Raw genomic sequence first — 12,457 nt, 5'->3', positions numbered from 1 at the left:
TGTAGTGACGAACCATACTTAGTTTGTTTGAAAATTACATATGAGTATTACTGTGCATTTTTTGTCTCGAGATGGTAGAAGGTTTAAAAAATACGTCAACATTCCCAATGTCGAACACTTCAAAAGATATTTTTAATAATGTCAAAAAGAGAAAAATATATGTATATTGAAATTGTATAAAAAAAGCCCAATGCCGACACTTATAGTGACGAACCATACAAAGTTTGTTTTAATATTACATAAAAGGTACGCATTCAAGAAAAAATGTGTTATCATAAGCATGAAACGAACTCACCAGTTGGTAATCCATCCTCGACTGAACACAAATATCTTACCCAGTGCGAACAGCAAAACTTCTTGGCGTCCAGAAAACACACCGTCTTGCTTGGGCCTTCCCAAAAACCTACCCAGCAAGACGCTCAACAACAGGGGAAAAAGAAGTTCTCCGTCGACGAAAACACGCGCGAAACCGTGAGCAAAACCTAACCGCCGTGCAAGGGCTTCACGAAGCACTACCCAGCAAGACGCTCAACAGGAAAAAAAAAGCTCTCCGGCGCCGAAAACTCGCGCGAATTCGTGAGCAAAACCTATCCGACGACGCAAAACCGAACCTTCAGAAGAAGACAATATGTATGATAGAGTTTAGTACAAAAACTGTGTTGAAGTCTGATTTGAATCATGAAAAGGTATGTTTTGCTGACAGTTCAATAAATCATGGTTCTCAGAGTTTCAGTTTTCAAACATTGTGGTTCAAATAAATTTAACCAGTTAAAAATTCTAGTTTTAATTGAAATCACGTGCGACGACAATATTGTAATGAACTGCAAAAATACCAGCCATTTTTTATTATCTATTTTTGTGATAAGATAGCTTTGACCGGCTATGACCATATTGCCCCGTTCCTAGATATTTCATATAAATTATGCTTGATTGAAAATTGATTTTACAATCTATACGATTTCGTGCACATAATGCCTATAAATAATGGAAGAACCAACTGCTGTGAAAAAATTGAAAACAATTAACAAAACTTTATGCAAAGCTTATTTTTACATCCAAAATCTTATAAGATTTTCGTAGTAGCATCAACGTTTCAGATTTTTATCGATATATGAAGTACCGTAAAACGGGGTAACTTTGATAATGCGGGTAACTTTGATAGTGCGAGACCCACAACATATTGAATGAAATAACGAAGTTTCTGTTAATCAGTTAAGCAAAACGAATGCAAAAGTAAAGAGTATTAGTATGACACTTCATGACAAAACTATTTTCATTGGAATGCACTTGATTGGGGCTGTTTATACGAATATTAAAAATTGACACAATTTTAGCATTTTCGAAACGCTTACAAACAATCTGTTCTACGATCACTATTTGATGTAGTTTTGAATAGTTGGCCACTTATCTTTGACAGCCTAGTTATCATAGAACTTGAATACGGTCTCAAATCTCTTAGCGAATCGCATTTTCACAAACTGGGACCATTTTTGTAATCTAAGTCAAAAATTTCCATATAATGTTAAACGCCTAGAGGTATGCAATGCCCTACAAATGTTCGTTATTCATTCCATTTTGTTCGATTCATACTCCATTATCAAAGTAACCCCAAAACAGAAAACCAACTTTCGATTATATGAAAAATTATATATCCATTCATAATAACTCTTTTGGAAATCTATCGACTGCAATCGATAGCTAGGATGCCAGTACTTGTTTTAAAAATATAAATTATTATTCTTTGAAACAGCATGCATAAATATTCAAGTTTTCTTCGAAAAAACTATCAAAGTTACCCCGTTTTACGGTACAAAATTAGATTTTCGCGTGGTTTTCACGGTGGTGGCTAATTGAAGCATACTTTATGAGGTCCTAAGGTTATCGTGATTAAAATCTGTTTTTTAAGTTAAAAATGGAAGGTGGCCCATTTTACCCCGTATGACCATACTGCCCCGCCTTCACCTCGCTATACGAGACCGACAATTCTCACCTCACGCCACTCGTAGAATTAACTCAGTTTTTACGCTGTTATTTTGAAATTTATCAAAAATCAGGGTACAATATCTATTTATAGCAAATGGTTAGAATATGATGTTTTGAATTTTGAACTATTTTATCTTGGATATGTACCAAGTCAGACTATGCCAGACAGTTTCATATTCCGTACAATAGTGATATTATTATAAGGGACGTTTCGGATAGTTTAACAACTGGATGCAAATGTCCATTAAAAATTTTCAAAATATATTTTATTACAAGCGTCCAAAGTAGCTTTATAATATATTGTTAGCTATGGCTCGCAATTGATCCTCCTGACAATATATGAATATAAATATATGAACGAGTACTCGATGCGGTGATATGAGTTGATTTTCAACTGGTCTACGAAATCGGTTTACGTAAAAGTACATAATCTTTTGATTGCTTTCCGAGAGATCAGCTTTTGTCATGAGGTGCGCTTTAAGTATAAAGAAATACAACAAACAAAGCCTTAATTATTTCTTACGTCCGAAATAAACGACATAACTCTCTATCTTTTGGCTTATGCTCCTAGTGCGCTAAATTGCTATTCTTATGTGCAAGTTTGTCTCCTTTCATGCGTTATGTACAACAATATATGCGATCTTACATAATAGAGGATGGGTTTCTCGATAATCAGTGTATGTGTTCAGGAGATAGCTCAGTTATCACAAGGGAAAATCTAGTTTCCTGTCATCTCTCTGTCTTGTCAAGTGATCGGTTCAGTAAAAACCAACCTTACTTAGTAACAACACCAACCGGCACGTTGCTCGTCTGCATGCGCTATATGTTCTCTGCTCCACGAAGGTGTTTCCAAGCGACCTGTACCGTCTGTTAGCACATTATCACATTCTACGGGAATGCCCATCTGAACAACGCCATTCATGCCTAGTGTAAGAAAAAAAATAGGTTATTTGAAATGCTTAGATTGATATCATGGGAACAACATAGATTTTCATACATTTTTACTGTCTTTACTATGTGATAAAACAAAAATAAAATAAATTGACGCTTATATTGAGCTGTTCGGCAATCCAATCCGCATGGTTATAAAATAATTACCTCATTACGCGTGGTAAAGATGGACAAATTATGGGTGAAATTATGAAAACAAAATTGAGTTTTTTTGAAATTATGAAAAAAAAATGAGTTTTTTTTCTTATTCCACTTTGTGTTTATACCAATTATGCGCAAGCCGTTCAATCCCTCACATGGACCTCTCAGCAAAAAATGATTGAGTTTGCATCACATCGAATCATAAATATCCGTTTGAGTGAAATTTCATGCCAGCAAACGTAGCAGACATTAGAAATAATTATTCTTCTGCTTAGATTTATCAGCAACTTTGGAAAAAGCTCCGCTGACTGAGGTTTTTAATAACAGTTAACTTTGAACACAATACTTTTCACTTTTTCAGCCATAAAAACGGTGGGCTGCATTTGACGTTTCGTGAGAGGGGAATCTGGGCTGCATATGACGTTGATATTTTTCTCTTCGCGAGTCTCTCTCAGGTACGTACTACTTTGAAACATGAGCTTCGACACCTTATGTGTTAATGCATTCAAAGAAGCCTTGTAGCAATCGGAATCTTAAATCAAATCGCAGCTAAGAAGACAGCAATTGATGAGCTGTCTACTAACACAATAGAGAGGGAACTTTACAAATGTCAATATGTATCTGTAATTGGTTTATTTGTTCATTTGTGTGATTTGACCTTTTTTGTTACAAGCTTCCAGTATATAGAACAAAATCTTTACCTGACTCGAAGTTATATCAGCATCTCATAAAAAGTTATATCAGCATCTCATAAAACATTTCCACTCAAGAGAAGGGATTTGTTGGCAGTTGCCAAAGCATTTTGAACATTTTTATGGATTATTTGAATTGAATTCGACCAACGTTATTTAAAACTGTCTTTTTTTTTTTTTGTATGGTATTCAGTTGGAGCTGCCTAACAGCTTTACTTGTCAAGGCTGAACCCTCGGTCTGGCTTTTGTCAAGTTTCCCCTCTACCAGGACCAATACTCAGACAGACTAGACAATGACGCCCACATGAACACTGTTTTTTATTAGTATTGTGAAGTGGTAGTTTTTGAAAAGTACCCATATTCCCTTGCTTCTGAGAAAAAAAAGCATTGTGAAAATCAGCAACTTCAACAGAATTTGTTTGAAATAGTAGTGTCGTAGGTAGTATCACTACTGTCTAGTCGAAATGATTTTGAATATTTTTTTCATTTAAGTGTCCTTTGACTAACATGCTACTATGTTTGTTTGTAAACTACTGTAGAAAAATAAACGCTCAATTTATAATAGGGTGCAATGCAAATGCCCATCATACAATTTGGAGCAGCACGGGTATCAATAAAAGAGGAGAAGATCTTTTGAATTACTTATCGTCCAACAAAATTGACCTATGTAACAGAGGGGATTCTCCTACTTTTATAAATGCTATCCGACAGGAGGTGCTGGATCTTACGATATGTAGTGACCTACTGTCGGGCAATATTGTGAATTGGCATGTTTCCAAAGAAGAATCATTGTCAGATCACAAACACATCCGGTTTGATTATAAAACTGGATCAGCAATAGAAGAAAGCTATAGAAACCCTAAAAAACCAACTGGGACCTCTATCGTTTTCATTTAATGAACAAAAATTCATACGATGGTGAACAGTTTACGACTGTTTCTCAACTGGATAAGGCCTCAGATGGGATCATTCACCAAATGATCTCATCGTACCATGCTAGCTGTCCTATTCAACAAAGGTCCTCTAACAGGGATGTGCCTTGGTGGAATGACAAACTGGCAGAATTGAGGAAGAAATCCAGGCGGTTATTCAATAGAGCAAAAATTACTTCTGATTGGGTTCAATACAAAAAAGCTCTAACAGAATATAACAAAGAATTACGTCAAGCCAAACGTAAGGACTGGAGACGGGTATGTGAAAACATCAACAGTGCCCCTACTGCCGCAAGGCTTCACAAAGACCACTCCAATGGTCTAGGCAGCCTCAAAAAGGAGGATGGCAGTTTTACTGTTGATTCTTCTAAAACATTAGAAGTAATGATGAGAGCTCATTTCCCAGGATCGATCCCATATTCGGTTTAAGAGCAGGTTCTAGATAAGGTAGGACATATATGGTCTACAAATGCCTATCAGAAAGCTTGTGAAATCTTCACTCCATCGAAGGTCGAATGGGCACTGAGTTCTTTTCAGCCCTTCAAATCTTCCGGGAAAGATGAAATTTTCCCAGCTCTGCTACAACAAGGGAAGGAGGCGCTTTGTCCGCTCCTTACTGAAATTTTTAAAGCCAGCATTACACTGTCTTACATTCCTAAGGCGTGGCGAAAGGTTCGAGTTGTTTTTATTCCTAAAGCTGGCAAAAGGGATAAAACAACTCCCAAAGCCTTTAGACCCATAAGCCTTTCGTCTGTTTTGCTAAAGACAATGGAAAAAATAATTGATGATTTTATCAAGTCAACAAGCTTAATAGAAATGCCTCTTTGCAAATATCAATTTGCGTATCAAACGGGTAAATCTACTATTAAAGCACTACAGATGCTAGTGAGTAAAATCGAGAAATCACTTGAAGCCAAAGAAATAGCCGTGGTTGCATTTCTCGACATCGAAGGAGCATTCGATAATGCATCCTATAGCTCCATGAGATCAGCAATGGAAACAAGGGGCTTGGATAAAAGCATTATTGAATGGGTAATGGCTATGCTCAGAGATCGGGAGATATCCGCTGATCTGGGAGGTGCGCAACTATCTATAAGATCTAAGAAGGGATGTCCTCAGGGAGGAGTATTATCGCCCTTTCTTTGGTCGTTAGTAGTAGACGAACTCCTTAAAAATCTAAAGGATCAAGGTTATTGGATACGCAGATGATGTGGCCATTGTGATTCGTGGAAAATATGATGACACAATCTCCAATCGGTTGCAATCTGCGTTAAACAGTACTCTCAAATAGTGCAGAAGTGAGGGCTTAAATGTAAACCCTTCGAAAACAGTTATTGTTCCTTTTACAAGGAAGAAAAAGGTGAACCTCAAACAGCCTTTTTTGGATGGAATTCGAATTCAGTTCTCGGAAGAAGTAAAACACCTTGGTGTAACTCTGGATGAGAAATTGAACTGGAATTCTCATCTAAATAAGATCATAACTAAGGGTACAAATGCCCTGTGGGTCTGCAATAAAGCCTGGGGCCTACGCCCAAACATGGTACATTGGATTTATTCAGCAATAGTGCGACCTAAAATTACTTACGCTTCACTGGTGTGGTGGCCTAAAACAAATGAGGTAACCTCTCAAAAGAAGTTAGCTAAGTTACAAAGGCTTGCGTGTATATCTATAACTGGGGCAATGAAAAGACCATCAGTTGCTTTGGATGCCCTTCTCAATATACTACCTTTGCATCAATTTGTTAAACTGCAAGCTGAAAAAAATGCCTTGCAATTTATCCGTTACAATAAAATACTAGATGGTGATCTGATGGAACACTTGAAGATCATCAAGGAATTCAACTTGAACTCAGATATAAAAACAGTAGAAGACTGGATGATAACGAAGACCAACTATGATGTGCCCTTCAAAGTGGTTAAACCAAACCGCAATACGTGGGAATCTGGTGGGCCAAGTTTACGTCCAGGGTCTGTTGTATTTTACACCGATGGGTCCAAGATGGGCGAAAATACCGGGGCTGGAGTTTTTGGTCCCGGTATTAGTAAGTCCATAGCTATGGGATGCAGCCCCACTGTATTTCAGGCTGAAATTCAAGCAATTTTAGAATGCACAAATGTTTGTCTTAAAAGGAATTACAGGTTTGCTAAGATCTGTATTTTCTCGGACAGTCAAGCAGCATTAAATGCGCTAAAGGCATTTACATGTCAATCGAAGTTAGTGTGGGAATGTAATCTCTCTTTGAAGCAATTGGCCAGTAGGAACGAAGTAACGTTGTACTGGGTTCCCGGCCATTGTGGCATTGAAGGGAATGAAATCGCCGACAATCTAGCAAGACAGGGTGCAGCTTCGAGCTTCGTCGGCCCTGAACCATTTTGTAGAGTTCCTGAGAGTACTCTTAGGATGAAGCTAAGATCTTGGGAAATGTCCATGGTAGAAACTAATTTGAATGCCACGGATACAGCCAAGCAAGCGAAAAGATTTATTAGACCCAGTCTGTCAAAAGCCCGGGTCATATTAAATCTTAATAAAAAGAATACCAGGGTAATAACCGGTCTGATGACTGGTCACTGCCCGAGCAGATATTACCTTTACAAGATTGGAAAAATCCAATTCTCAGAAAACGAAACCACTGAACACTTGCTTTGCAGCTGTGGAGCATTGTTCAATCAAAGGTTGTCAATATTTGGAAAAGGGTTATTAGAGCCCTCCGAAGTTTGGCAATGCAATCCAAACAGGGTAATAAACTTTATAAAACGAGTTGAGCCTAGTTGGGATAATGTGCTCCATCAACCATTGTCCACCACATCTCAATTGTGAGAGGATATTTGATGAGCACAAAATTAAATATGGGTCATACCACAATATTCCTAATTATTGGACGCAGTGGGTAGAAGGCTCTACAGACAAGGAATGAAAAAACATGCTACTATGATTACTCCTGTCTTTTACGTAAGATTAGAATCTTCAATGTCTATTATCGTCAAGTCTTAACAAATTTAGGCTGTTGAGTGGTATTTCTTGTTCATTTCGTTATTCTTGTTGTTGAAAGTATTTATTGGCCATTACGTTCATATATCCTTAAAGAAATGCGTCATTTTCTATGTCTGCTCAAGAATTTAGCATGTGTACCCTAATGATCAATCTCAGCGTCTTACTTTCCATAGTCATTATTACAGTGAATATTTAAGTGTAAAGTTACCTTGGGCTTCCTTCAAGATTCACTTTTTCGTGGCAAATGCAAAGCTTCACAACGCCTACTTTACACTTGCAAATTTTGTGGAAATATAATTATATTTTGTATACCACTGCTACAAAAGAGGTATTCCTTATTATAGCAATGTAAAACCCGTATTTACGTCAATGGTAAAAATCATATTAAAATAAGATTGTCACCACTTGTTTCTACTCAGTGAATCTACTAGTCATTTTCCTCAGAGTAATTTTCCCTACGTCGTAGGGGAAAGTCCTCTATGGCCGGACAGCCTCTATGCCCGGACAGTTTGAATTTTCCAAAAACGAATAATGATATTAAGATTTTAGTATTCCAGGATTATGCCAAAACACGTTTTTGCAGTGTATACAAACTATGACGTTTTCATGTCCAAACGTAAACAAATAGTAGCTGTTAAAAGTTTCACTCTGATACAATCTACCAAAATGATGTGAAACGATAAAACTTCATACAAGTGTAGCTAAAAACGTTTCTTATAATTTAAGCTGAATTGTCTCCGTACGTTGACTTCAGTAAGTTTTGCATCAATCACTATGCAAAATTTATTAGCAAATGCAGAATTTCAAATAAAAGCAACCTTTTTTTTGTAAACCATTGCAAGTCCTCTATGGCCAGACAGTGAAAATGTTAACCTAACAACTGGGATCTAATCTATAATTCGCGTTTTTTCATAGATGTAGGTACAAAAAACAAACAGCAACAAAAATAAAGCAATAATAACAATACTTTCGGTCCTTGGAGGCCTTATGAAGTCTTGTAAACATGATGCATTTAAGGCAAATGAGCGCATGAGAAGCAGCCACAAGATATGATGTACAGTCATCTCTCCATAACTCGATAATGAAGGGACCATAGAGTTAGGAAGATATCGTGTTTCAGAATACTAAACCAGTGCAAATATGCGATTCAAGGGACCATCGAGTTAGCCATGAACACCAAATTTTAATATGGTTCTCTAACTAGATATTGAGATACGGAGATCGAGTAAGGGGAGAGTTGACTGTACCTAAGAACACACTTCAACCTTCGAGCTGTCAAAGAAATTGTGAAGAACTATGAACGCGTCGAATTCCCGAAGACATTTTCATCTCAATACGAGCAAGCGCTAAAGCAACATAGACAACGACATATGGCGAATCGATCTATGGCACTGATCAAGGAGGAGTTTATGGATCTCGCTAATATGCTGCATACGCTGAACATCATGCAAATATTGAATCCACAAGGCATGTGCTGACATACGAAGCACCCCTTGGCTTTTCTGTGGATTTGGTTTAAACTTTGATGGTGAAAATTATAGTGTCCGAGCATAGATGACACATTTCAGTGCACACCATTTTTGGTACATAATTAATCCACCATAAAAATGAATTGTACAGGGTCATTTTTGTTCTCATGTGAGTTTTTACTCAAAATAATGTGAATTTTTTATACTGTACAAATATTAACGGTAAAACTAGTGTACATTTTGAAATATTACCAAAAAAAAACAAAAAGTTTCCGGGCATCCCGAGGAGGAAAGAATAACTCGCCAATAACTTATGCATACCATATTTTGGTATCATACCAGAATTAGGTATTGTTCAGTTATCAATACCTCATTTTGGTATTATAATGGTATTTTAAAAAATGTTTAAAACAATTAAAAATACTTCATTTTGGTATTCGACAGCTATTGAGGACTGCTGGAGGTATTGAACTAGTATTGAAAAATTTCACTTTTATATGAAAATCCATCAAGTATTATTTAGGTATTACAATACCTGATCTAAGTATCAGCTTGGTATTTGTAGAATATGCAGAAGGTATTATTTGAGGTATTTTACCTCTTATGCAGGGCTCATTCATACCTCATTCAGGTTGTAAGTATTGGAAATTATCTGGTATGGAATACCTCAATTTGGTATTCAGTAGTTATTTTCTTCTGCTCGGGATAGAGGACTTCCCCCTAGTTCGTCCACTCATTGATTTTTTTCAAAACCTTGTCAGATAATTGATAATTGATGGATCAGATTTATTACTGCAGTGTTTATTAAGCATGATTGTTTCATTTTATTTATTAAATGGAAAATTAATATCAAGGCCTGAATTGCCAGAGAATGAAATACTTTAAAGTACTACAACACCATAGGAGATCACATAACATCACCTAGTCAAAGAACGGCATTTTGTTTATTATTTAAGTGGATGCTACTGATCGCCCTTTCCTCCTATCCGCAACCCAGCGCACGCGCCCTGTTGGGTCTCGAAAACCTCGAAGATTACAAACCGTCAATGACATTTCCCATGTACTAACCCACACTGCACATCCTAACCCACCCTCAGTTTTTGATCTTCAGCTTGAAATTATATGTTCCTGGAGTATAAATGCTTTCAATGAATGATAATCGTATTATGCAGTAGTTTGAATAGGATCACTAAATCAGAATACAAAAAAAACTGATTGTAATAAAAACTTTGCCATAGTTAAGTCCAATTTCTAACCAACACTACGAAATACAGCGATCAAATATCTAAAATCAACGCTCCCTGGAAAATATAATTCCAAGCCCAGGAACAAACAAAAACTGATGAAGAAACATGTGAGGTATTTAACAACTACTTTACAAGCATTGGACATCAGCTAATTGGTAATATCTGTAGAAACTCAAGTGTAAGTCCATGTGAGAGTATTACTAATGTGAGAAACTCTATCTTCTTATGTACTTCGACTGTGAATGAGGTGGTCACACTTATAAGCGAACTAGATTCGAGTAAATGTTCTGGATATGATGGGATATCAGCGAAACTCTGAAGAACAATCCACTTCAGTTTGCTAAAATTTTGTAGGACATATTTAACGGCCCTGGTGTAGTGGTTAGAACACACGCCTCTCACGCCGAGGACCTGGGATCAAATCCCATCCCCGAGATAGTCACAAAAAAAATCAGTGACGACTAAGGGAGGGGAGTAAAGCCGTTGGTCCCGAGATGAACTAGCCCAGGGCTAAAAATCTCGTTAAGGTACCGTGGGGCAAGTGGGTAATGGAATTTGCATAGTTGAGATTCTTCAAATTCTAGAGACTTTAAATTGAAACAAATGAGGTCGTGTATATTTTTTAGCTCGACTCCCACCAAATATAAGCAGCATGCTGAAATTGATTTTTATAAAAAAATGAAGAAAAAAATACAGACATTTTTTTTGAAAATGACTCTTTACTTTTCACTTGCCCCAAAAGTGGGGCAAGTGAAAAGTTTACCGTTTTGAACAATAAATTCAAAAACAAACAGTTATATTCACGATTTCTATTAGCTTTAACATTTATTATGGCTTCCCAATGAACAATGACATAGGTAACATGCAAAAAAAAAAGAAAATGTTATTCTTTTCACTTGAATTTTCTTCTGTTCAGTTATGTTAGTTGAAATGATTCGACAACATTATAACTGCAACATTTCCAGTGTTAGTTCTTACATTATAGGACAGCAATTGCATTTCTGCTCTGTAGAATTTCAACCGCTCGTTATTTGTTTTTAAGAAAGTCGGATATGACGTCGGATAACTCTTCGGGAGAAATCAAACGGAATCCTTCAATAACGTATTTAGAATCTTTTTATGTGGATAGACCTATACCCCATTTTTATGTTTTAAGCTAGCTTTACAAAGACATTCCACGAGATTTCCGTGTGTTCTCCAATATTGCAACTTTTCAGTCAACGTCTTCCTTTTAATTGGCTGCCCGAAGTAGACATATTAATATTGTAATGTTTGGCAACATCTTTTAGAGAAATTCCATGATTTCTAATAGCGTTTAACGCTTGAGTATAGTGTTTCTTGAATTTTCAGCACGTTATGTTTTTCTATGATAATTGCGAACCATGTTTACTTATGGCTACTTAAAGAGAAAACACAAATTCAATCTCTAATGATGAACTTTTCACTTGCCCCACCTGATAAGAAAATTGACGGTGTTTAAATTTAGTTATTTTTAGGTCTACGTCGAATTAATTCTAAACCTTTTTTTCTTGCAGAGGATAACTAAAAAGTGGTACAGGAAATTATTTTCCGCAACTTTTTTCCACTGAAAATATTAAAATGAGATTGTACGCCGCCAACATGTTACGGAGTAACAGTAGACAGGTTAACAATTTTTCGCTCTATTATGCAATAATGGTTGAAAAATCTCAGAAATCTCTTACCTATCGTAATGTTCTCAATGTTTTCACTTACCCCATTTACCCACTTGCCCCGCGGTACCTTAATAAAGATAAAAAAAAAAAAAAAATATATATATATATATATATATATATATATATATATATATATATATATATATATATATATATATATATATATATATATATATATATATATATATATATATATATATATATATATATATATATATATATATATATATATATATATATATATATATATATATATATATATATATATATATATATATATATATATATATATATATATATATATATATATATATATATATATATATATATATATATATATATATATATATATATAT

General features: G+C 35.7%; 1 protein-coding gene across 1 annotated transcript in view; it reads right to left on the bottom strand.

The window, feature by feature from the left end:
* Nucleotides 1-2,232: 2,232 nt before the first annotated feature.
* The window catches only part of LOC5574454 (ras-related protein Rab5), a 47,568-nt gene continuing 37,343 nt past the window's right edge, over nt 2,233-12,457 (bottom strand). Inside the window, exon 5 of the mRNA XM_001661418.2 lies at nt 2,233-2,907. Within this exon, the coding sequence (XP_001661468.1) occupies nt 2,762-2,907 (146 nt within the window). The 3' untranslated portion in view covers nt 2,233-2,761. The remainder of the gene's footprint in view (nt 2,908-12,457) is intronic.

The sequence above is a fragment of the Aedes aegypti genome, chromosome 2, assembly GCF_002204515.2.
Source record: "Aedes aegypti strain LVP_AGWG chromosome 2, AaegL5.0 Primary Assembly, whole genome shotgun sequence".
NCBI lineage: Eukaryota > Metazoa > Arthropoda > Insecta > Diptera > Culicidae > Aedes > Aedes aegypti.
Note: the sequence above shows the minus strand (reverse complement) of the source record. Positions and strands in the feature narration are given on the sequence as shown.